This window comes from Anolis sagrei, chromosome 5, assembly GCF_037176765.1.
Source record: "Anolis sagrei isolate rAnoSag1 chromosome 5, rAnoSag1.mat, whole genome shotgun sequence".
In the NCBI taxonomy this organism is placed as follows: domain Eukaryota; kingdom Metazoa; phylum Chordata; class Lepidosauria; order Squamata; family Dactyloidae; genus Anolis; species Anolis sagrei.
In genome coordinates this window covers 47,660,402-47,686,357 of record NC_090025.1, presented here as the reverse complement: position 1 = coordinate 47,686,357, position 25,956 = coordinate 47,660,402, and the positions used below count along the sequence as shown (strand labels likewise).

General features: G+C 39.4%; 1 protein-coding gene across 1 annotated transcript; it reads right to left on the bottom strand.

Moving 5' to 3' along the window:
* Nucleotides 1-4,983: 4,983 nt before the first annotated feature.
* On the bottom strand, nucleotides 4,984-25,495 carry REELD1 (reeler domain containing 1). Its single transcript, XM_060779615.2, has 6 exons — nucleotides 25,283-25,495; nucleotides 21,397-21,619; nucleotides 17,838-18,010; nucleotides 15,542-15,845; nucleotides 12,230-12,293; nucleotides 4,984-6,052 (listed from the first exon to the last, which is right to left on the bottom strand). Exons 1-6 carry the CDS (start codon nucleotides 25,485-25,487, stop codon nucleotides 5,426-5,428), a joined length of 1,596 nt encoding a protein of 531 aa, XP_060635598.2. The 5' UTR covers nucleotides 25,488-25,495; the 3' UTR covers nucleotides 4,984-5,425.
* Between the last annotated feature and the right edge of the window lie 461 nt (nucleotides 25,496-25,956).

Sequence of the window (25,956 nt, the reverse complement as noted above, 5' to 3'; positions counted from 1 at the left end):
TAGGAACCAGGAACTTAGGACTAGAAACCGAAAGCTGTTTCCCCTTTTTACAACGTTGTTCCCACTTAAGGCCGGAGAGCCTAGAAATCACTTTAAAGGTCTTAATCCCTCCTATGACATCACTTTGCACACACCTGCTTTTTCTCTCCTTATCTCTAAGCCTCTGAAAAAAACAAGTTTGTCTTTGTTTTACATTCTGCCTCCTAATTTCAAGGCAGCTTGACCTGGAAAAACCTTTGTTTTCCACATTCTTCTCCGAAGGCCCGTCTGGCCTATTCTCATGGGAACTGACATCACTTTCACACATTGCCTGGGAACGAGCTGGACATTCCAAAACATCTTTCTCCAGGCCCCTGCTATCTTCCATAGACTCCTTGGAAATTACAAATAGCAACCCATCATCCCCTTCCACATCCTCTGAGCACTCAAAAATGTCATCAATGCTTGCCAGGCTACAATATCCTTTACCAGCTCACTTTTCTGTGACAGCCATGCAAATAGATTGTTATTAGACTGTGCTTGGATCATATTATCGTGATAGTCATTTGTGCTTCAAAATTTGTTACTGCCTCACTAGTTCTAGTGAAACCAAAATAAACCAATGCCTACATAGCCCAGCTTCTGGTGTTATATCGAAACTATTCCTTAGAATTAAAACCTCCCACTATTGAATTTTAGTTATCTTTAAAACCATCCATTAGAAGGAAAATTACTTGCTATTCAGGGGACTGCCAAGAATAACCTACACACCAACTTTTGCAAAGCCCGGTCTGGAATTGTTTGCTATTTGTGCTGTCAAGTTGACTCTGACTTAAAGCAACCCTGTTTTCTTGGCCATATTTATTCAGAGGTGTTATGCTGTTGCTTTCCTCTAAGGCTAAAATCCAGAAATTTACTAAAGTCCACCAGTGGGTTTTCATGAGCTGAAATTGGTGCCAATGATGGTTTAATTCCTGTGCCAAGTCAGGAAGGCTTTATTAAATCCTTTGGGAATTAATTTATTTTTAAATGTACATGTACATGGGTGTTAATTGTTGCAGGCGTTTAGGTTGTCTCAACTTGCTTTAATGTGTTTTAGCCTGCTTAAACTGTTGGTAGTGAGTGGCTCCATCCATGCTGCATCTATCACGTAGTATTCTACTTTCTAGTTTAGTGATTTTGTTTGTTATTTGGCATTCCCAATAAAAAATACTTCAGGTTCTAATTGTATCTTTGATTTGAAAGTTTCCTGCAGTGTTTTTTGTACCTTGCCTCAGAAGCTATATAAAACCTTAAACTCCACAATAAACGATGCAATATACATATTTTAAGTACTGAATTGGTTTTAAAGAAAGGTTTCTGCATCTCCAAACATGTACCTGGCAAGCCATCTGAATGGACCATTTTGTCTCCTGACAGTGCAATTACTCTCATGAATATAGAGTTTTCCGTGAGCCTCTGTATTTTATTACCTTGATAGTCTAGCTTTCTACCATTAAGTCTTCAAAGGAACATACATAAAATCTCCCAGATACCAATCAGATGGACACTTGCTAAATTTCACGATTGCTGCACCAGATGTATGCCGATGGTACCTTGAAAGGAAGCAGGATCTTAGTCCAGTCCCAAAATTCCAACCCTTTGAAGCATCTACTCCTTTTGGAGGAGGTATGTTATTTTGTGCATAAAACGGCTACCTTGTTATTTTTGTAAAACCCACCTAAACACGAAGTTAAGCTCACAAAACAAAGAGCAAGAAGATAGTCTGTTGGCGAGTGAGTGGCTCCATGAAAAATTGGGAAACAGACTTTTTTTCAGATGGGCAAGCATTAATTGCAGTTTTGCCCCCTCTTTGCTAAACTCCTAGGCCACTGAAGAGTCCTCAGAGATGCCTAGATTTGCACAATATGGGTGTTACATGACACGCCTGAGCAAACTATAAGAGAACCAGCCTGATCAGGTTCCATGTCTTTCCTTCTCTATTTAAGACTGGAACAAGCAATGCTGATGGCTTCTTTTTTTAAAAGAGAAAAAAGAATCCCAAGTGATAACAATCTGGTATTATTAAACACAGACAGACAGAGAAATAGTGCAGGAGGACATAAGAATTAGTAATTTATTCATAAACTGCGAAGCCATCATAGCAAACTTTTTAAATGAAATGTGATAGTTGTTTAAATATTTACCAGCTTGTTGACCTATTTTCTCAGTTAATTAAGGATTGCATTAACAATGCATTGAATATAGGCAGCTTTTAAAATTAAGCAACAAAACTATTGTGGGTTACACAAAGTTTTTATTTTTTTTCTATGAACCTAGAGGAGAAAAGCTCAATTGAAACCATGTTTCCTTCCACTTTGCCAAGCATTAAAAAAGATAGATAGGTAGATATAGATGATAGATTGATAGCTGAAACCATCACTTTTTCTATGCATCAAGAATCAAATCTAGATTATCCCACCAAATTTGCATTTGCTTCAGTCCTTTCTTTTTATAAGCTTTGCACTTACTTGTCCTTCACAATACTACTAGCAGTTTATTAATAGTTTTCTATGCAAGGTTTTGTAATAGTTGGCTTCCAAAGAAAATATGTTCTCAAATATTGCTGATTTATTTGTCCATTTCCCTCTAAGGTGAATCCCTTATAGAGACCAAACACTATATTTATGTTCCTAAAAACAATCTAGGCAAGATGCTGTATCACAGACTTTGAGTTTAAATTCTCAATATAGTCTTACGTCATTTGGATTAAAAGATTTGCTCTTACGGGTGTAACATATGGAGATTGAAAGGTGAATAAGTTAGTAAGTTAAGACTGTGGAGAAAGTAGCATGATAACTGTAGTCTGTGTTGTAACACTTCCATAACACTTCATTGGAACCTTGCTTCAGTAAGTCATGATTGTGAATGCAGAACAGTTATGGTTGTGAATACAGAACGATTATAGTAAATCTAGCTACGTGTTCCATATTCACGATTGTGACAATATTAGGTGGTTGGCATCAGCTGTATGGTGATATGTAATAGGAGTGTAGGTGAATCAAGTTTCCATCAGGATTTGGGGGATCAGACAAGACTTATTTAAGTATACAGGCATAACCCTTTTAACAAAGCCTCTAACCAAGAAGTGTTTTCTGCCCACTCAGGGCCCTTCCACACAGCCATATATCCCAGAATATCAAGGCAGAAAATCCCACAATATCTGCTTTGAACTGGGTTATCTGAGTCCACATTGCCATATATCCCAGCTTAAAGCAGAAAATGTGGGATTTTAATTAAGCTGTATGGAAGGGGACTCAGACCCACCCCTCATTTTTCCTTATCCTTTGTCCTCCTGTGTTCCAGGGGAACGTTCTGCCACGCTGTCAGGATGCTTCCTCCACAGAGCCCTGAAGGAAATTGCCATATGTCATGTGATAGCATCCGGCAGGCTCTGAGGAGGTGTCTTGGCAGTGTGCTGGGATGCTAACTTCTTGTGTGATGAGGTAGAATGACATTTTGTTTGATTAGGAAGTGAGTTAATGGAAGTTATTATCAAGTATATGTGAAAGGGATCTAGAAGTCTTAGTAGACCATAAACTAAACATGAGTCAACAGTGAGGCAGTTTAAAAAGTCAGTGCTTTGATTGTGTATTCCTGTTTGCAGGAGTTTGCGCTTGATAGTTCTTGTGGTCTTTTCCAATTGTATGATCCCCTGCATATGTTGTATATGCAATGAAGTCACCTGTTAACTTATGACAATCCCATCAATTCCATAAGGTTTCCTTAGAAAAGGAATACTCGGAGATGGATTTGCCAATTTTTCCTTTGACATATAGCTTATAGCACCTGGTATTCATTGGTGGCTTCCCATCAAAGTACTAAACACTGAGATGAACATGTGCAGACTCTAAGATCAGATGCAATGTGGTCCCTTTAGGGCATTTAGGCCCTTTCTTTTAGTATCTGGATTCCTCCAACTGTATTAACATTTCCCCCTTTAAGTGTTAATAGTTTCATTTTACCAACCTAAAGACCAGAAAAATCATGTTTGCTATTAACATAGGTAAAGTAAAGGTTTCCCCTTGACATTTTAAATTTAGTCATGTCCAACTCAGGGTGGTTCTCATCTCCATTTCTAAGCTGAAGAGCCGGCATTGTCCATAGACACCTCCAAGGTCATGTGTCTGGCATGACTGCATGGAGCGCTGGTACATTCCCGCCAAAGTGGTAGCTGTGATATACTCACATTTGCATATTTTTGAACTGCATCTTGGTAGGAGCAGGGGCTAACAGTGGGAACTCACCCCGCTTCCCGAATTTGAACCACCGACCTTTTGGTCAGCAAGTTCTACAGCTCAGCGGTTTAACCCACTGCGCCACTGGGGGCTCCATATATAGAGCTTATTCAAAGCATAAAGGTAAACAATCTACCATAAACAAACTAGATTTTTTTTAATATTATGTCATACTGAGTAAAGGCCATTGAACTAGCTTTCTTTAACATGGCCACAACTTGAATCAGGAGAAGAAAGTTTCCTTGTGACATTGCAGAGTGCTAAAATGCTGCAAAAGTTGTGACAGGGCCACTTCTGGCCTTTATCAAACTGAGCTTAGGTCCCTCTGCTTTTCAATAAACATTTCTTTCCTTCCAATAGCTGTATCGAAGTGACCCAAAGTAAAAACAAAACAAAACAAAACAAATGCTGGCTGTGAGGATCAAACAAGCCAACTTATCAAGGTGCAAATGGCTAGAGAAGCTTTCTCTCCATTTACACCTGATGAGGAGCCATGTCCTCTCCCCAAAGGTGGCACTTGCTGTGTCTTTGTTTCCTTCCTACAGATCAATTCACAATACAGTCAGCCAGTGTTTGCATCCTATGGATCAATTTTTTTTTAAAAAAAATCTTGCCAATGTTGTTCTATTCTGCTTTGTCAAAGAGAAAAGTTAGCTCAAGTGGCAAACATTTGACCGATTTGAGAAATATCACACACCAAACCAAAGGCATCACAACCTAAGTGAGAAGTAGGGTGAGAGCTTCTGTTTGCCTGAAAAAGAAGAACAGGAGAAGCAGAAACTTTTTTTCACTGAGACTAAATAGGAGGTGACATAACTGCAGAAGAAGGATTTCTATTTCTGATGGCACCTTAAGGCAACAAAGGAAATGTAATGGCTACAACAACCCCATTTAATGAGCAGGTATGCAATATTAATTGTACTAAGGATGGATAACACTTTGAACAAAATGCCTATGCATATTTCCATGATTTCTGAAACTAAGAACATCTACATTTCAAAACATCTGTAGAGTAGTTAAGATGCATCTGTACTGTAACCAAAACATACATGCGTTGAGGATTTTTGCTTACATGGTTATATGCAACTATCTTTGTCTCCTATGTTCTTACTAATTTTTACCACAGCTTTAAGTGCAGGTGATGGTGAAGATGGCAGATTCTCTAAAAACTAGATAGCAGCTTTTTTCCCACTGCCTGATGGACTGATCCAGTTGTACTCTGCCTGTACCAAGACAAAGCTGTTTTCTCGTATCTTTCTGAAATGCATCATCTCCCCATTCTCTTGAAGTGCAATGACATTGCTGTCTGGCTCACTAAAGGAGACTTCAGTACGCTTGTGACAATACTGGGAATGGATGCAGCGTAAAGTGATAGCCAGCACCATGCCAAGGACAGCAGAACATCCGAGGAGAACACCCAGTTGAGCAGCTACCAGCTGTGGCTCTTTCTCTCGCCCTCCTCCTCTTGAAACAGTAGCTTTGGCCTTTCTTGTTACCTTCAGGAGAGGGTTCCTAGAAATATCCTTTTTGCCCTTTTCCTCCTGCGGAGAGGTTGTGACTTCTGCATGAGGCAGGAATTTTGCTGATGCGTTTTGTGTCATTGGTTGCTTCTCTGCCATTTGCATCAGAGCAGTTGATAAACTTTGGTAGACATCTAAATCCTCTTCAATAGACAAATCCCCTGGTATCTTCCCCATGTCTGCAAGCATTGGAGAATCCACAAATTGGACCAACACAGAAGCTGTAATGAGTGGAGTAGACGTACTTATACTTGTCTCAGCTTGTTCAGAAGGCACCTTAAAAATAAAAAGATTAAGTGCATATTGAGAACAGAAACCATATTTTGCTTGAGAATTACAACTGTCCTTTCATTGAACATAACAGGTCAAAAGCTATCCAGAGTAATGAGAATGGAACTTATTAGCTTGATGGAATGTCTTGCTTTTCCCATCAGGCAACTTTTTCATCAAAACTGTATTCTATTCCTTGAGAGCTATTGAATGTAAAGAGCCAAGAGGAAGGCTCATCAAGTTAACCCCGACCGGGACTGCCTTCCATGTGGAAACCAATGCCCTCACTGCGGGAGAACATGCGGGTCAAGAATAGGACTCCACAGACACTTATGGACCCACCACCAGGACACCACACTTGGAGAACAATCTTACTCAGACGAGTGATTACTTAAGTAAGTAAGTAAGTAAGTACTGAAAGTAAACTCACAGAGCAATACTGGATGAATTGGAGGTAAAAGCAAAAGATAATTAATTTTCTTGGGCTACCAGTTGAGTAACAAAAGAAAAGCACAAGGAATTGACATTTAAGTAAGAAAACTTAGCTCATAAAAGTAATGTTATACTGTGTCTGCATTTTGTGCCCTTACTAGCCAAGTATCAGACTCCATGGGAAGAGATATACAGTAGAAGATTTCAGTTTTCCTTGCTTGCTTAAGCTCAGCCAATACACTTTCTATACCATCATAACATAAATGTAAGCACTAAGTCCACAATTATTTCATACTCTTCTTGTGCTTTTCACCATCTATCTTTTGCTTCTCCTAAAAGCTGTGAAGCTTCAAAAACAGGTATATGATATATTTTGCCTCTTTTGGTTGGTGCAGTAAAGGCAGATAAACTGGTTTTTGTTTCTTGTTATATGGTCAAAACAGCTGCCCTGAATAAGGGCTATCTAGGTTTTCCATGTGGAAAGCATTCCCTAATGCTGTTAGGTATAAGAAAATGCAATTATTATTATTATATTATTATATTATTATATATGTAAGGGCCCCCCGGTGGCACAGAGGGTTAAACCACTGAGCTGAACTTGTTGACCAAAAGGTTGGCGGTTTGAATCCGGGGAGCCAAGTGAGCTCCCGCTGTTTGCCCCAGCTTCTGCCAACCTAGCAGTTCGAAAACATGCAATTGTGGGTAGATCAATAGGTAGCACTTCTGCGGGAAGGTAACAGTACTCCGTGCAGTCATGCCGGCCACATAACCTTAGAGGTGTCTACGGACAACACCAGCTCTTCAACTTAGGAGTGGAGATGAACACCACCCCCAAGTCAGACTCGACTAAACTTAATGTCAGGAGAAATCTTTACCTATCCTGCTTTGATATCTTCAATTGAGACCAAAATTAAAGCTCCAGTGTGATGCATTGGATAGACTGTGAAGCTGGAGTAAATCAGGTTCAAGTCCTCATTCTGTCAAGAAATTCACTGGGTACATATTGGTCTATGCAATGAATGTAATGGTTAAATAAGCCATTCCAAATGCAATCCTTGGAAAGATTTGCACATTATCTTTAATTGGCTTTTGCCTTCAAACTCCTACTTACATTCCAAAATTCAGCACTAACATGTCCCAAAATGTTGGGAAATTTTATTGTAGATCATCATGGTGGAATTTATCAGCTATGTTGGGTCTGATATTCAGAATATGAAATAATACAAATATAGAAGAGGAAAATTACTTCATGCCATTGGCAGCATCCAGTAGATGTTTTGGGGCCTCAGACAGCCAAGCTCCATGCAGTGATCACAATAGTTGGGAGTTGTAGTTCAAAAATGTAAATTTTCCAAGCTTTATTGTCACCTAACCATCTACACTCACTATTCATGACAATAGATATCCTTTCCCTTATACTTTTTATGTCTCCCATGTTAACTGAAAATCCTCTGGGCAGGTTCAATATCACAAGCCCAAAACACTGTAAATGATAGTTGTAGCAGCTGTCAGCCACTGCTACTGAGAACATTGCTAATACGTAGAAAGAGATGCCCAGAGTTCTGGCTATTGCTCAGCAGAATAAGAATTTTAATTTCCCTCTGCTAGAACTGTTTTTAGCTAATTCGTATAGAGGGGCACTATCTCACTCTCAGAGGAAGAAACACCACAATAGGTTCACCTTGTGTGTACGTGTGATCCTTCAAGTCCTCTGTCAATTTATGGTAACACTATGAATTTCATGGGGTTTTCTTATTTAATGACTGCTCAGAGATGGTTTTGCCAGTTCCTTCCTCTGAAATATAGCCTACCACACCTGATATTTTTTTGGCAGTCTCCTATCCAAGTACTAAGTGGGGTTGACTCTGTTTTCAATATAGATAGGATCTGATGCCTTTAGGATATTTAGCCATTTTAGGGTCATCATAAGTCTGAAAAAACTTAAAAGCACACAACAACAACAACAACAATAACAACAACAACAACATGTTCATACTGTGTGTTTGCTTGCTTGTTTAAATATTTATATTTTGCCCTATCTCATAAGATCTAAAAACAATGTGGCAGTAAAACTATATATATATATATATATATATATATATATATATATATATATAATATATGAAATACTGCATATGGGGGGGATCCAAATTTGAACAATAGACAGGTTTAAAAACACTTAACATGTTACAATGATTAAAACCATGTGCATCGTCCACTGAAAAGTTAATTAGATGTCAAAATCATGTTTTGATTTAGCCTGTAGAAGAGAAGGTTGAGAGGAGATATGATAATCATGTATAATATGTGAAATGATGTCATAAGGAAGAGGGAAAAGAGCAACAAGTTCAATTTACAGGAAAGGAGATTCCACTCCTTTGATTAGGAAGAACTTCCTGACCATATGAGCTGTTCAACAGCAGAACTCTCTGCCTAGATTGTGGTGGAAGCTCCTTCCTTGGACATTTAAAAATAGAGGCTAGGTGGCAATCTGTCAGGGATACTTTGATTATGCTTTTCCTGCATGGCAGGGGGTTTATTTTTTACTTTATTTATTTACAGTATTTATATTCCACCCTTCTCACTCAGCAGGGGACTCGGTGCAGATCACAATGCACATATACATGGCAAACATTCAATGCAATAGACACACAACATATATAGACAGACACACAGGAGCTATTTAACTTTCCAGCTTCATGAGGGTGTGCTTTGAATCCCAGCCACCAGGGGAGCTGTCGTTTCACCGTCCACTTGTGACACCAATGGAGTACTTCCTCATTCTATTGCACACTTCTGCAGAGCTTTATGGCATCTTAAATTAGTTAAATTAGCCTCCCCATGTAAGCGGTACCTAAATTTCCTATTTGACAGATGCAACTGTCTTTCGAGCTGCAAAGGTCGTCAGCAAGCTAGGCAATGGTCGGGAGCTTACTTTGACATGGGCTGACTTTAAACTCATAACCTTTTGGTCAGTAGTAATTTTAATGCAGCTGACTCCCAACCAGCTGCGCCACAACCCGGTCCACGTGCCACAACCTGGGTTGGACTAGATGACCCATATGGTCTCTTCCAACTCTATGATTTGGCAAAAGAAAGCAAGTAATGGTTTTAGCAGCAAGTAAACTGCCAGGGGTTGATGTAGAGGCTCTAACTCTACTCTTAGGATGATGGGTCAAGTGTTTAAGTTAGTAATGCTCAGAGGCAGCAGTAATCACCAGACTATTCCCTTTCCTCTAATAATTCCCCTTTATTGAAAGATGTGTGCCACAAGGCTGGTTTTGGCCATCACACTGGACTCGGCTATCTCCTCACTACTACATAGTATAACCCAGTTGATAATCCAGCTCACATGCATACAGTTTATAGAAAATGTATCTTGAGACAGCCTTGTTAATGAAAAATACTAAACAGCATTTGCTTTTCTAGAAAATATTTCTGGGGAAAAAACATATGTACAATGGAAACCCAACAAACTTTTAAGTGTCCACATACTAAAGCATTGTAAAATCTTTACAATGTTTAAACTTCTGTACAATTTCAAAGCATCTACTGCCCTCTAACTGGAATAAATGAGAACAGCATTCATGCCTCAATATACTTAAGCAAATCAAATTGCTACAGCTGACTCTAAAAATTAACAGATTCTGTATCCACAGATTTATCTACCCATGTCTTGAAAATACTGATTAAAAAATAAAATAGCAAATCTCAATTTTATATAGGAGAAACTATTTTACTATAACATTTTATATAATAGGATTTGCGAATACATCTATTTCGGCATTGGGAGCGGTGGGAGGTAAAACCAAATCCTACACTGATGTTGTACTTAAAACTTAAAATCAGCTGTGAAAATCCAACCTATTAACAAGAATCCTACAGTCTTCTGCTCACATAGCCTTTCTCTGTGCACAGTGAAGTTTCTCTTGAGATGACTCCAGTGTCTTAGCAGCTTCATCACACTAGAGCAGTGGTTCCCAGCCTGTATTCCATGGACTTCCAGTGGTAAGCACAAACTAAAATATGGTCTATGGCCTCACTATGGATAATAACACAGCCCAATCAAAACAATTTTGTTGATGTCTTCGTTTTTAGGTCTGTTCCTGGGGTCATTTGGGGTGCTGATTCAGAAAATTACACATCAGTTCTAGATTATTAAATATGGTTTTCTGTGGGTGAACAGATGGCGACTACTAGAGACATATGTTCTGTATCAGAAACTAGAGCTGATGTGGTCTATCCAATGCAGTTTTCTGAGTCAGCACCCCAAATAACCAAACAGAATCTAAAATTGACCAAAAACTGATTTGTAATTCTTTTGGTTGGAGAATGGTCTCTGGTCAAAGTAGTCCCTGGTCAAAAAAAAGGTTGGGAACCACTGCACTAGAGCATGGATCCACTTTAAATCTGGTTTCTGCCTCCTGCAGAATTATGGGGTTTGTAGTTAAGTGAGTCTCAGGACCTCTTGGTTGAGCAGTTTAATGATCCCTCCCTAAACTACAAGCCTCAGATTTCTGCCGGAGGCAGAAACTGAATTTTAAGTGGACCCATGCTCTAGTATGATGAGGTCCTTACTCAGCATTATAAATACGATTGTTCTCCGAACCCCAAATAATGTGCAGTTCTGACAGTATACAAGATGGGTTGCTGTGAGCTTTCCGGGCTATATAGCCATGTTCCAGAAGCATTCTCTCCTGACATTTCTTCCACATCTATGGCAGGCATCCTCAGAGGTTGTGAGGTCTGTTGGAAACTAGGCAAGTGAGGTTTATATATCTGTGAAATATCCAGGGTGGGAGAAAGAACTGTTGTCTGCTCGAAGCAAATGTGAATGTTGCAATTGGACACATTGATTAGCACTGAATGGCCTTGCAGCATGTAAACAATTTCAACAGAAAGGAGGAAACCATGAAAATGAACAAAATCTGGCTACCAATATTTAAAAAACTCTAAAATCGGGACAGTAAATAAAGAACAGTACTAAAAAAAAACAGGGAAATTCCAGACATGAAACAAACAGGGCCAGCTAACACCTCCTATCAAAAGATTCGCCGGCAAGGAGGGAGGCTTTGAAATTGCAAGGCAATTCAATACTAATTAAGGTGGTCAGTTGCAACATTCACACTTGCCTCAAGCAGAGAAGAGTTCTTTCTCCCACCCTGGACATTCCACAGATATATAAACCCCACTTGCCCAGTTTCCAATATACCTCACAACCTCCGAGGATGCCTGCCATAGATGTGGGCAAAACATCTGGAGAGAATGCTTCTGGAACATGGCCATACAGCCTGGAAAACTCACAACAACCCAGTGATTTCAGCCATGAAAGCCTTCGGCAACAGAGTATACAAGATCTCTATGATTCAGCTTTAATTCTTGTGGTTCCATCCTAACGAACCCTAAAATTTGTAGTTTTTGAAAAGTTATTTAAAGTGCTCATCCAGGGAGCTCTAGTGCCTCACCAAACTAAAAACCCCAGACAGTTCATTGTGTGGCATAAAATGATCCTGTGTATTGGGTCACTGTAGCTGTTCTTATTATGCCTGGAAATAGGCAAAGCATTATGAGATTAGAGCATAGTATAGTAAAGGTTGAATATTCCTTATCTGAAATTCCAGAATCCAAAATACTCCAACATAAATAAATATTTCTTTTGGATCAGATTCTTAGCATGAGCCAAAATGCATCATGGAGTTGGCAAGAAGTTGCTGAATGCTGCAAAACCAAACATGATCCTCCAGTGCTTACCTCCATGCCTTCCTTACATGTCAAGCACAGTAGTGACACAGGAACAGTTGAAATATTTTCAGTCCTAAAACATTGGGGAGAAAAGCATAAATTAACACTTCACCATATAAATTCATTCAGTCTGCATTCAGCATGCTCATTCCTAATTGCCACTAGAAAACCCTACAAGGTGTATTCAAGTGAAGGAGGAAAGAAGGTTGCCATTGCATATCAATCCTGTGTGTACATTTTTGCACTTGTTCACCATTGCATCTTGCCTTCTGCTGAAGCCAGCTTCATGCCTTGAATTGTGACAAGGGCAAAAACTTATTTCTTACAGTCTTTTGATAATAATTTTGGGCTAGATCTCAAGCAGAAAGAGCAGATGTTGAGTGTCATAAAAGGATAACAGATTGTTAGTTAAGCTATAGTTATATGAATTTTATTGATGATGGAAAGATACTTGTAGGATCTTCTGACTCATGTGCCAGAATAATTTGGCTGGTTTTGAGTATTACATGCGTTGAATTTGATGTATGGCAGCATCATTTGCTGTTGTGACTCAGACCCCATCAACGTTGCCATATAATGCAGTTTCAAAGTGCATTACATGGTCAGTATAGATTCTTATAAGTTTAACTGAATTGAACTGCATTATAGGAGTCTACAATCTACACTGACCATGTAATGCAGTTTAAAACTGCATTATATGGCAGTGTAGATGGGACCTCAGGTAACATACTATCGAAAGTCAGTTCTGGCTATTTAAATACATGTTTTTAATATTTGGACTGACATGGAAGGGAAAACGCTTTTTATTCCTTGTTGCTATATTTTGCAATTGGTAAGATATCATTCTTTTCTATTTATCAGATATCCTGGCTAAAAAAAAAGGTAAAGGTTTCCCCACGGCATTAAATCTAGTCGTGTCCGAAGTGGGTGGTGCCAATCTCCATTTCTAAGCCGAAGAGCTGGCGTTGTCTGTAGAAACTTCCAAGGTTGTGTGGCTGGCATGACTGCCACACGACCTTTTCACCGGAGCAGTACTTAGTGATCTATTCATATTTGCATGTTTTCAAACTGTTGGATTGGCATAAGCTGGGGCTAACAGCGGGAACTCACCCCACTCCCTGGATTCAAACCGCTGACCTTTTGGTCAGCAAGTTCAGCAGCTCAGCAGTTTGACCCGCTATGCTACCAGAGGTTCCTATATCCTGGCTAAGCTTTTGTAAAATTTCAAGTTCTGATTGATGTAAAAGTTCTTTAACTATCAAGTAGTATTTGAAAATATCAAACCATTTTGAGGACAAATGCACAGATTTTTGCAATAATCAAGATGTCTCCTTGGTGCTAACACTCTGTTCTTTCAGTCACCATTTTGACACCTCTATGAATCAATGAGTGAACAGGCCTTCACAGCTCACCCACACATCTTTATAAATATAATGTATTCACAGCTTTTTTTTTTAAAAAAAAGGATCTTGATTCATTCTCAAAAACACTGCTACTCAGCAAGCAGCTTTTCATAACACCCAAACAAGTATTGGTCAAGCCGAACATGAGTATTGTTATATCTGAAGTGCACTTTTACAAGTCACAGGCATGGAACACGCCTTATTTCTTGTTTAGGATCTACAGTAATTACATGCAATGCAATTAGCAATTGAATATCAGATATAGGGGACAGTGGGAGAGCTATAGTCTGCAGACTGAATAGAGGACATTCTTTCTCCAGCCCAAATCTCAAATAAAAAAGACACCACCCTCAGCATCAGATGTGATAGACACCTGAAAGCCATTGGAATTCGTTGGATGTGCTGAGCTCTGGAGGCACCTGCTGTGATGGCACGTCCAAGCCTTTGGGAAAAACTATAGTGTCTGGCTTTATTCGGGGGCTACCTGTATACCTTCTGTTAAGATTGAGATCCTTAACACACAGAGGCACTTTAGACAAGGTGAAAAGATAATCAAAATGAGTTTACTGAAAACAAGATGAATTAAGGGTAGCTCCACCCAGGACTATGATAAGATAGCTTAAAACAGTACATTACAAAAGGAGCCTTTGCTGATTGCAGTCATCTCTCTGGAGTCTTCTGCCTCTGGTGCAAAGCGATGATTTACAAGCTGTTGCTTATAAGCTGTATCAGTCCTCTTTCTTGTGAAGCTTAAGCTGGTCAAAAGCTTCTGTTGTCACTGGGACTGCTGGTATAAGAATACTGCTGAATGCAAGTGCTAAGGATGCCTGTTTTTTGGACTGATTTGGCCTAGGATTACCAGACAATTCCCAAACCTCTATTCTCTGTATCTCTGCTGCAAAAAAAATAAATAAAATAAAATAAAAAAGGAGTCCAGCAAAGGAGCTCTATACAGGAAAATGGACTAGACCAACAAACACTGGCCTCTAGGGGGGTTTATGCTCTACTAATACAAAGGAAGTATCTACACTATTGGGAAAACCTAAAAACAGGGGAAACTGATGCAGAGGAGAGGAAAAGGCAGAACTAAGACTTCACACCTGCTGTTGAGATGCATGATGCGCAAAAAATGGAAATAAAGCTCATGGAAGTGGATGACTAGCTCAGGGCCCTTCCACACAGCCGTCTAACCCAGAATATCAAGGTAGGAAATTCCACAATATCAACTTTGAGCTGGATTGAGTCCACACTGCCATGTATTCCAGTTCAACGTCTATATAGTGGGATTTCTTGCCTTGATATTCTGGGTTATATGGCTGTGTGGGAGGGCCCTCAGTAAACTGCAGACCTCCAGATTGTTTTATTGTTGCTTCCAGCATTCACTATCACTGGCTAAGCTTGCTAGGATTTATAGGTCAACAACTGAAAGGCACATGATCCCTACACCAACTTTTGCAGCCCTTTGTTTGGACAGTATCATACAGCCCTTCCACACAGCCATATCACCCAGAATATCAAGGCAGAAAATCCCACAATATCTGTTTTGAACTGGGTTATCTGAGTCCACACTGCCATATATTCCAGTTCAAAGCAGAAAATGTGGAATTATCTTCAGCTGTGTGGAAGGAGCCATAGATATTTGAAGGCGTTGCACAACAATTACTTTGGTATTAAAACTGACAACACATCCCTATACTCAGCAAGTTAAGTCTTGCTGAGTTCTACGAGTATAACACGTACAGTACAATGCACATGAAATATGTATACACTTAAAACACAAGCAGCGAATAAGAGAGAAACTTCAAGATATAAGCATACAGAATCGCATAGGACCATGCCATGTTTGGCAAATACAATATTCCTAAATCCTTGTGAAAGAATTGCATGTAGAATATGACATGCCATGACAACACAGTACCCGTTGTAGGAGCTGTGGCTGGAGGAATAATCTTGAGCAATGAAGCTGAGATCCCGGAACTGAAGTGATGACTCCAGTGTGAGATCACCATCTGTGTCACTTCCATTCATTGGTGTTTTCCTGCTGTGACTGATAGCTTGTGAAGTGACCAGGTTTGCAAGGAACTGAGATAGAAGCCTCCCATTTTCAAGGGGCTCAGAGACTTGTTGTCTGCTGTAAACTGGATCCAAAACCAATGTTGCTGCAACCCACGTTTGGCTGCTAGGTGTAAATGATGACTCCTGAGTGTCAAGTGTAGTACTTTCTAGAAGTGAAAAGGCAATTGTTAAAAATGTAACACCAAGAATATTTAAAAATTGTTAGACATATTTTGCTTAAATCTTACTTAGTGCAAACTGTTACTGTATATTTATTTATTTACCTTATTTATGCTCCATCTTTCTCAACCCCGAAGGGGACTCAAGGAGGCATTACACATAGACAACTATTCAATGACTTAAAACAACTTACAATAACATTTAAATTAAAAATCGAAATGAATGCATATTAAAACATTTTAAAACATTACATTCAATATTAAAACCATGTCATCCAGAAACATAATCTGGGGCCATTCCAGTAGGCATTGTACTACAATTATTCTCCAAAGGCTTGTTCCCAGAGGCACATTTTCATTTTCCTTCTGAAGATCAGGAGGGAGGGGATTGATCTAATGTCACTGGGGAGGGAGTTCCACAGTCGAGGTGCCACCATTGAGAAGGTCCTGTCTCTCGTCCCCACCAGTCGTGCCTGCAAAGCAGGACCTCCCCAGACTATCTTAACTTCTGAGATGGTTCATAGGGGGTGATACATTCGGACAGGTAAGCTGTTATATATTAGTATATCTAATTTACTGGGTCAGACAAAAAAGTAGAATCCTAAGACAGCCCAATGCCTCTGTAAACAACCAGAATATGATAGTAATGATGTTCAAATCATGCCATTGTACTGAGGAAAGTGATCCCCCACTTTTAGGAATGTGGCATCATATCTTATTTCATCAAAGGGAGAAGAAGGCTGAAGATAGCCAGTATTGATCTGGATGTATTAGATAGATGCTGGGATTACAATTCTCAGCATTTTCACATTGTCTGAGGCCAATGGGTTAGTCCAAAAAAATCTAGAGGAAGGTGAATCGCGTCTGAGCAACAGTAATGCTGCAGAACTTCTCTGATTCTACTTCAGTCACACAATGATATTTGTGGGGTCAGTGGGATGAGTCAAAGAAATCAACACAACAAATTATTTTACAACACACACACTAATGTTAAGCAATTATGTTTCTAGGAAATATCTAGAATTTCCTGTCCTAAGTAGGAAATTGTGCAGTTTTACTCAAAACACCTCAGGCTAGACGGGATTCAGTCTCATTGGTATTGGCTCTCATCCAATCCATTAGTAGATCCAGCAACTGGTTTACGATTTGCATTGATGCACTTCATTCACTCGCTCATATTTTCTCTGATGATTATTTTTTTTATAAATATTTTTATTGATTTTATATTGTACATTTTTATATTGTATATTTCTTTGATTATTATTATTATTTGAAGATTAATACACAGCAAAAAAAAAATCTCTATGCTGTCTCTTCTATTGGATCACATGTTGTTGTTGTTGTTGCCTACTTTCCTCTCTTGAGACTCAAAATGACATGCAGCAAAAGCCTTTTTATTTCCCCAGTTCTGCCCCAACAGCCAAAAGAGGACTCATATTGCTTTCATACATGATGACATTTGGCATATCCAGATGTCATTGCAGGGTGATGTATTTCACATTCTGGATATAGTTTAAGACAAAGCTGCAGGCAATCCAAAACTAATAAGGGCTTGATCTAGTAATGTTATAATCTATTCCCACTAAAGTAGAGTGGGGATGGAATCCTAAGGTAGCATTATTAAGGATATTTATTAAGGACTTATGTAGAAGTCTTGAAAATTTAAGTCAGATTAAATAATGTAGATAGCCATACAGAGCTTGGGAAGATTACCTTTTGGGTTACAACTTCCAGAATTTCTAAGCCAGCAAGACCACTAGCTTATGGATGATTATTTAACCTCCTTCCATCTAAATTCACACTTGGATTTGGAATTGAATTGACAATGATCACCTTGTTGGATTACCTTCTTCAAGTGAAAGACTGGCCCAACTGGCTGTAGGACTTTAGGGATTGTGGTCCATCAAAGCAATTTTTACAAGTTCTATTACAGTATACACATGTCTAATGAGGATAGATAGATTGAGGATGAAGACCTACCTTTGCTTGCAGTAAGTGATGTTTTTTGATCACTAGGCTCCTGAGATGGCATGGGCTTTACGGCAGTAGAGGCTACCCTATTTTCTGTAGCGGTTTTGTTTTGTGTTTGTTGTGACACAGTGGAAGATTCAATCCGTGCCCAGTAAACAAAGTATGACTGGACGACTGATAAACTGTGTTGTTGTTGTTGTTGTTTTAAAAAACGGAAATGAAGCAAAGGTTTAGTCATTCTGTACCATTAATAAATCATCAGAACATTTGGTTAAATCAAAGAGAATTTTTAAAAATCTACAAACAGAATGAGTGCAAAGGACATTAAAGGATTAGCCCATAACACTTTTTTTATTTTGAAATTACAACCAATAAACAACAGAAGCTTTAGCTAAAGGACTATAAGTAAAGTAATGGAGCTAAACAAAACACAATTTGGAGAGTGTGCTCTTTTAATTTAATCATCTTATTAAAAATTAATTTTTTTACATTTCACAGTTCTATTTGGGGGAAAAAACTTTCGTAAGGACTATAAACCATAGTTAAGAAAACTTAATCTTCCTCTAATTTTAATTGGAAACAAGCATGTATAATTAATTAATTAATTAATTATAATTGGGAACAAGCATGTATAATTTGTCTGAAGAAGCATTAAGTACCACATTTTCAACTGCCCATATCATGCCATTTTCACTTGTTCATTATGTTAGACCTCAGGTTATCTTATCCCATCATCCATGGGTCCTTAGGAAATCCATAGTCAGGTTTCTGAGGGTCAGAGTACTTGAGGTGTAAAAGTCCAAATCCAATATTCAGTACAGTACATCATATTTGTTCTTAAAACAAAAGCCATTTCCAAGCACCTGTTCTCATTCTAGGCAGCTCTTCAAGACATATCAAGCACAGACCAATTGTCATTATGTGCTTTCAAGTCGACTCTGACTTATGGAAACCTTTTTCTTGGCAAGATTTATTCAGAGGAGGTTTGCCTTGATTTTCTCTGAGGCTGAGAGGGTGTGACGTGCCCAATGTCACTTGGCAGGTTTCGACTGAAACCACGGTCTCCTTCAATTCTAGTCCAGCATTCAAAGTACTACACCACCCTGGCTGTAACAAGTATTTTTGTTCCTGATTATATACATTTCAAGCCACCACTCACAAAGAGCTTTATATATGCTGATGACCTTGGCCTAACAACACAAGCAAAAGATTTTGAAAGGGTCAAAAATCAACTTACTAATGCCTTGAAAGATCTCTCCAGCTACTACAAAGATAACCCTACCAAGACACAAGTTTGTGCTTTCCACCTATGGAACCGTGAAGCCAACAGGAAATTGAAAGTTACCTAGGAAGGCCAAGAACTCAAACACTGTTTCTATCCTAAATATCTCAGGGTCACCTTAGATCGAACACTAACATCTGGGAAACACTGCATTAACACAAAGCACAACGTAGCTGCATGCAATAACAACCTATGGAAACTTACTGGCAGTGCATGAGAAGCAGATGCAAAATTAATAAGCACATCAGCCTTGGCCTTATCTTGCTCAACTGCTGAGTATGGCCACCTTGTTTGGCATAAGTCTGTTCACATGAAGCAGGTGGACATAGCACTGAATGAAACATGCAGAATAATCTCAGGATGTCTCAAACCTAAACCTGTTGACAGGCCCGTAGCCAGGATTTCGTTTCGGGGGGGGGGGGGGGGCTAAAAAATTTTCAGGGGGGTTTCAGGGGGGGCTGAGTTTCGGGGGGGGGGGTGTGAGTCTGAGTGAAAGAGGGTCTAGCCTAGCAAACCTTTTGTATCATTACCCCAATACCCCCATGCATATGGGATATATTGAGTATGGTGATCAGATCATGATATGAACAAACATAACAGTTTAAATAATGCACCAGTAAGGCCTTTTCGCGAACCACCATGAGAATTTGGGGGGGGGGGGGCTGAAGCCCCTCAAGCCCCCCCCCCCCCCCCCCCCCACCCCCGGCTACATGCCTGCCTGTTGATAGTCTCTACAAGCTGGCTGGCATTGCCCCCCCCCCCCCCCCCCGGACGGGAAGTTGCTGCTAACTGTGAGAGAAATAAGGTTGAACACTGTGAAAGCCACCCACTGCATGGCTATCAGCCTCCTCCTAGTAGACTCAAATAAAGGAAAAGCTTCATGAATACCACCACTCTTCTTAATGTTCTCCCAGCAACAGCACGAGCATCCCTCTGGGCAGCTAAACCAAGAAATCCCAATTGAATGCCCCCCCCCCCCCCCCGAGGGTCTTCATCCTGGGACCAACCAAGAATGGTCAGCTTGGAAGTCCCTGAACAGACTGGACAGAAGTGGAGTGGGCAGATCAAAAGACAACCTGGCAAAATGGCACTACCTAGAAGAATCCTCCATTTTGTATGACTGTGGAGCAGAACAAATAACTCTGCACCTGTATGCTTGTCCACAATGCCTTGTCTCGTGTACAAAGGAAGAATTGTTTAAACTTCAGACAATGCAGTCGCTATTTATATTTAAAAAATTAACCACTTGTGTTCCTTCTCTTTTTAACAGTTTTATACTTATCTATGCAATGCTTTTGACATGAAATAAATAAATATACATTAGGCAAGTAAAAGTAACCAAATCTCATCCTTGGCCACTTAAAACATTATAATGTCCTTGGCAGAGAAGGCTAAATACCTTATAAAACTACAACTACTACTGCATTGAACTATAGCAGTTAAAGTGGTATCCAACTGTATTGTAGATACACCTGTAGCTTGTTTTCCCTAAATGCTTACTTAATATTTACAGCTCTGAAATAAATTGTTATAATAATAAATTTCCTACTCTGTCTGATTGAACAAAATCCCTAAGCAAACCAACTTCAATATGCAAGAGCACAACTCCAATTCTGAAAGAAAGAAGAAAACAGAGAAGAAAATCGTTCAATATCAGGCATTTGGATTGTTATACTGTGGGGATGCTATTTAGTGGCTGGAAAATACCTCCTTGAAACACATTTCTATCAACTTAGTTGGCTGATTGATTGATTTTTTTTACAGTTTATTCAATTGCTAGCACCTGGGAATTCAATCACTTATAAAAAAAACTTTCCCACTATTGTACAATCCCTGTAATTTTCTTTTTTGTTTGCATAACTGTGTTCCTGCCAAAACATACAAAAACAAATTAAACTGTTTTATATAAGGAAATCAATCAGACGTAATAATGTTGTTGATGATAATACTTTCAAACAAATAGCAATGTTAGTCTGTTTCTGTATAAAATGAAAAGGAAAAGAGGTTCTGGTGGTTACTTTAAGCAAGCCACGCATATGCACTGTAGAACTATAGCAGTTTGACACTATTTTAACTGAGACATCTCAGCTAAAATTTTCAAGTGAGTACTCAGTGTATAGAAGGAAAAACTTTCAGAATTACAATTTCTGTGTCAATAATCCAAAAGACATTTAGAGTGAATACTGCAAAGAAAAAGCTAAACAACTATCTTTGGTTGCTCTACTAAAAGACTTCTTTTCCACACACACAAAAATGCAGTGATTAGCCATTTAAAAAAATTCTTACAAGAATCTGATGTCGCCAATGGGCTGATCTGGTGCTTTCCACACAAAAGATAAGTTTCTTTTTAGTGACTTGTCCGAATGGGTGACGGTGTCGCCTTCTTCAAAACAGGTCAGTAGCTTGGAGCTGGGAGGAATGTACACAAAAGTGCCGGCAATTTGATCATTCAGTACTCTGCGAGCCTGGAGCATAAAGCCCATGAAATCACGTGTGCTCCTAACTGTGACTGGAGACAAAATGACAGGCATCCATAAAGAAATTTTATTTTAGTAGCTGCATTTTGGAACTATCCATATATATTCTGTGATTTGGGAGGGATGGTATTACATTTATCATATATTTCTGTACTGGAGGATACAAGCCAGAATGTGAACTGAGAAGGGTGGCCAAAACGATCAAAGGTCTGGAAGACAAGCCCTATTAGAAAATGTTTAGAGAGTTGGCATGTTTAGCTTGGGAAAAAGAAGGTTGCAAGGAGAGTCATGAAAGACATCTTTAAATATTAAGGAGGGGGCAAATTGATTTTTTGCTGCTCTAGAGACTGACACAGAACAATGTTTTCATATTGCAGGAAAAGAGATTCTATCTAAACATTAGGATGAAATTCCTGACAGTCAGGGCTGTTTGACAGGACTGTTTGACAGTTTTTTTTCTTTGAACTGGAATATATTGCTGTGTGGACTCAGATAACCCAGTTCAAAGAAGATATTGTGGGATTTTCTGCCTTGATATTCTGGGTTATATGGCTGTGTGGAAGGACCCTAGGAATGTGATGGAGTCTCCTTCTCTGTTTACCAGCTGTTAGGATTTCTGGGAGTTGAAGGCCAAAACATCTGGGAACCCACAGGTTGAGAACCACTGCTTTATGTGTTCCTGCACAGAAGGGGGTTGGATTGGATGGCCTTTGTGGTCTCTTCCAACTCTGTGATTCTGTGGGCCTTTCTATGCAGCCCCATATCCCAGAATATCAAGGCAGAAAATACCACAGTATCTGCTTTGAACTGGGTTATCTGAATCCACACTCAAATAATGTGGGATTTTCTGCTTTGATATTCTGGGATATACAGCTGTGTGGAAGGGCCCTATGAAGGAGGTGGAAGTGAGACTTGTACCCACTACCACTATGTCCAATGCCTACTTCCATAGGTCAACACATCTGGACATAAGAAGGACATTCTCCACATGCTCAGGAATGCTACACAAATGGAGACCCTGATTGCATGGAAAGTATATGTGCATCTGACCCTATGCATATGGACTTCCTCTGTGAGATGTTGCACAAACATGTGGCAGGCAGAAGAAAAAAGCGGCAAAGGAATAATCTGGTTTCCACCTGTATAAGTTCCCAACCAGCATGGAGAGGAAATGAGTCACCAGACATACCGCCTTTGTTGAGCAGGAAACAAGAAATCCAAGTCTCACTGGCTAGTAAAGAAAAACAGTTGACTGTGACACCTCATCAAAAATTGTGGGCCCTGGCATACAAGCTAAGGGATGGTTTTAAATTTCTAACTTTAAATCACTGCTTACAAAGAAATAATGCATGTATATTAGTAGCTTCCAATCTTTATCCAGGGAACTGGCCATTCAATAAAGTTAACAGTCATACTTGTTATAACCGTGTTGAGCAATGGTGTGTGATAGTTTATTGATGTTGTTTTATGGAATGTTGTGTTCATATTTCCTCTTGTTGAACAGCCTTTGGTTCTAACAATCAATCCGGTCATTGCTATAAGAATGGCAAGAGCCACATTAAATTTTCTGCCCTATTTGTACATAGTAGTATAGTTACAGAAGGAACTTTGCTCTCTCATTTTTAGATCTTTAGTAGAGTCCCATCTCCTAGGATTTCCACAGTAGGGGGCTAAGTCATCTCCTTTGGCAATGACCAAAGAGAAATAGTCTGTAACTGGCAGCAGTCCATCCACTGTGCGTGAAAAAGATGGCTAATTTACTCAAAGCAAGGCTACATGCAAGCTATGGCATGCTTAAATAGGATTTCATTTTATTTTAGGTTTACATTTATGAAGTCAGTCCTGTATGGAAACAGAAATTACAGTCTTACACCCCTTCCATGCAGCTAAATAAAATTTCACATTATCTGCTTTGAAATTGAATGTATGGCTGTGAGTACTCTGATAACCCAGTTCAAAGCAGATATTATGGGATTTTCTGCCTTGATATTCTGGGTTATATGGCTGTGTGGAAGGTCCCTTGTTTTAGCATGTTACAGGAGGAATCTAGCTTGCATTGTATTGCTGAGTAAAATACCCATGTTTTCCACATAGCTTAAACCAAGGCACCAATCCTGGAAGATAAGTGGGCTCGGTTCTGTTTAGCATTAGCATGTAAAGACCACCAATGAATACCAGATGCAGCAGACTGTGTTTCATAAGAAAGAATTAGCAAAAAACAAACAAACAAACAAACAAACAAAACAAAACCTCTGAATATTCTTTGCTAAGAAAACCCTCATGGGATTGCCATAAATCAATGGGCAACTTGAAGGCACATGCCCACACAATTCTGCATGAAGCTGTATCTAAGAAAGCTAGGGTTGATAAATTGTCCCATGCATTTTATAGAGGAAATTTTCCTTTTGAGGGGAAGCCAAGCTTCTCAAGACCACAACTCATGGTTGTCCTGTATTTAATCGATCATACTGTGCATCCAGCACAAGCCTATTAAAACATCCCTCTGTACCTCAGGAGGCTTCTGGAGGGCCAAGTTACTATATTCAGGGCCCTTCCACACAGCCCTATATCCCAGGAAATCATGGCAGAAAATCCCACACTATCTGAGATAATGTGATGCCTTGATATTCTGGAATATAGGGCTGTGTGGAAGGGCCCTTGGGATCACATTTTTTCCAGTCAGGGAAAAAGGCAATATGGCTTTAGAAGTCTCAAAAATTGCCCTCCCATTATAAGTCACATATCTTCACAACTTGAAAGGTCATGATTCTAGGGGTCCTTCCACACAGCCCAATATCCCAGAATATCAAGGTAGAAAATCCCACAATATCTGCTTTGAACTGGGTTATCTGAGTCCACACTCAGATAAAGTGGGATTTTCTGTCTTGATTTTCTGGGATATAGGGCTGTGTGGAAGGGCCCTAAGACATCTTTCAAATAACAATTGCCCCAGCCATTTCAATTACCACTGCAAATTTCCTTTTCCTGGTACACCCTCCTCCTCCTTCACCTCCTCCTCATTATTATTAGTATTGTTATTACTATTAATATTAGGATTATATTCTTCTGTTCATCTTGCCAATTTTGCCCTCTAACATTTTTAGAAATTAAGGAAAGTTTGATAAATGTAGGCTATTCTCCACAGGCAAAAACAACTGAGAAATATGTTGCCAATAAAGTCACAGCATAAAGAAGAATCTGATGTATTGTGTATAACAGCTTTCTCTAACCTGACACCCTTTCAGTATACTGGATGACAACATACATTATGCTGTAGTGCAGTCTAATGAGGGGATGTAAGATTAGAAAAGACAGTTATTTGGACTTGAAATACAGTATAACACCCATACACACAGTTTCACCTACCTAAATCATCTCTAGAGACTTTCTCCATCCTCCAGACTATTCAATTGTATGCTTCTGCTGGAAGTTACTAAAGAGATGCCCTGGAGGATATAGCAGATTCCTAGAGAGAATAAAATTCTAGGAATTTTCGAGGTCCTCCAGGATAACTGTGTGGTAACTTCTGTGAGAAGTCCCTCATTTCAATAGGACTTGCAATTATCCATGGTTTCTTGTTTTCACAAGTTCAGGAACATACCATACATCCCTCGGATACAAGGATTGTACTGTACTCTGTACATACAGCTCTATGACTGTTCCCAAAACTATAACTATTAGCCATTATTCCTTACCTGGTACTTTATCACCCGGGAAAAAAGACATATTGGTGTGGATGGTAATATATTTATTTTGTGGGTTCTGAAGGTGAGCTCTGATATGTTTGGGCCTCATATCAGTACAAGCCGAAAGACTGGCCCCATGGGAAAATCCTGCAGTGTATGAAACCAAGCACAGGATTGTAATTGCCCACACAAGAAGCAGTGCTTGGACTTTCATCTCCTCCTCTGTCTGTCATGGGGGAGAAAAGACATTTAAGTACAGTAATAATCCCTGTAAAAATACAGCACGTATGAAGTGAAACCGTGACCCCTTTGAATTCCAGATTTAGTTGAAACCAGGGTTTTCAAATAGTTTGGACTGCTAGAAAGGAGAGCTTAATCATCCATGGAGCTCTGCTTGGGTTAGTCCGCAAAATAAAACATTTTGAGAACAAAGCAGGCTTTGACTTCTCCTGGAACTGTTTTTCTTTTTTAAAACCAGCCATCCTGGCAGGGTTATGACCTACAGTGCTGTGCCAATACACTTCTGGCTCATGGCAAGCCGGCCGTCGCTGACACTGCAGCTGTGCTGCGAAATGCAAGCCAGCAATGGACAACACCAGAGACGTCTAGGGACTTTTTTCCAGATAAAGTTTAGACAGGAGATGGCCAGAGACTCCTCTGTTTTTTATATATAGGGAATGTTG

Coding starts and splice junctions, on each gene's coding strand:
- REELD1 (XM_060779615.2), bottom strand. CDS start 25,487: ATGAAAGTCCAAGCACTGCTTCTTGTGTGGGCAATTACAATCCTGTGC. Junction 18,011..21,396: donor ATTGGCGACATCAGATTCTT/GTAAGAATTTTT, acceptor ACAACAACACAG/TTTATCAGTCGTCCAGTCAT. Junction 15,846..17,837: donor ATCACTTACTGCAAGCAAAG/GTAGGTCTTCAT, acceptor TTTCACTTCTAG/AAAGTACTACACTTGACACT.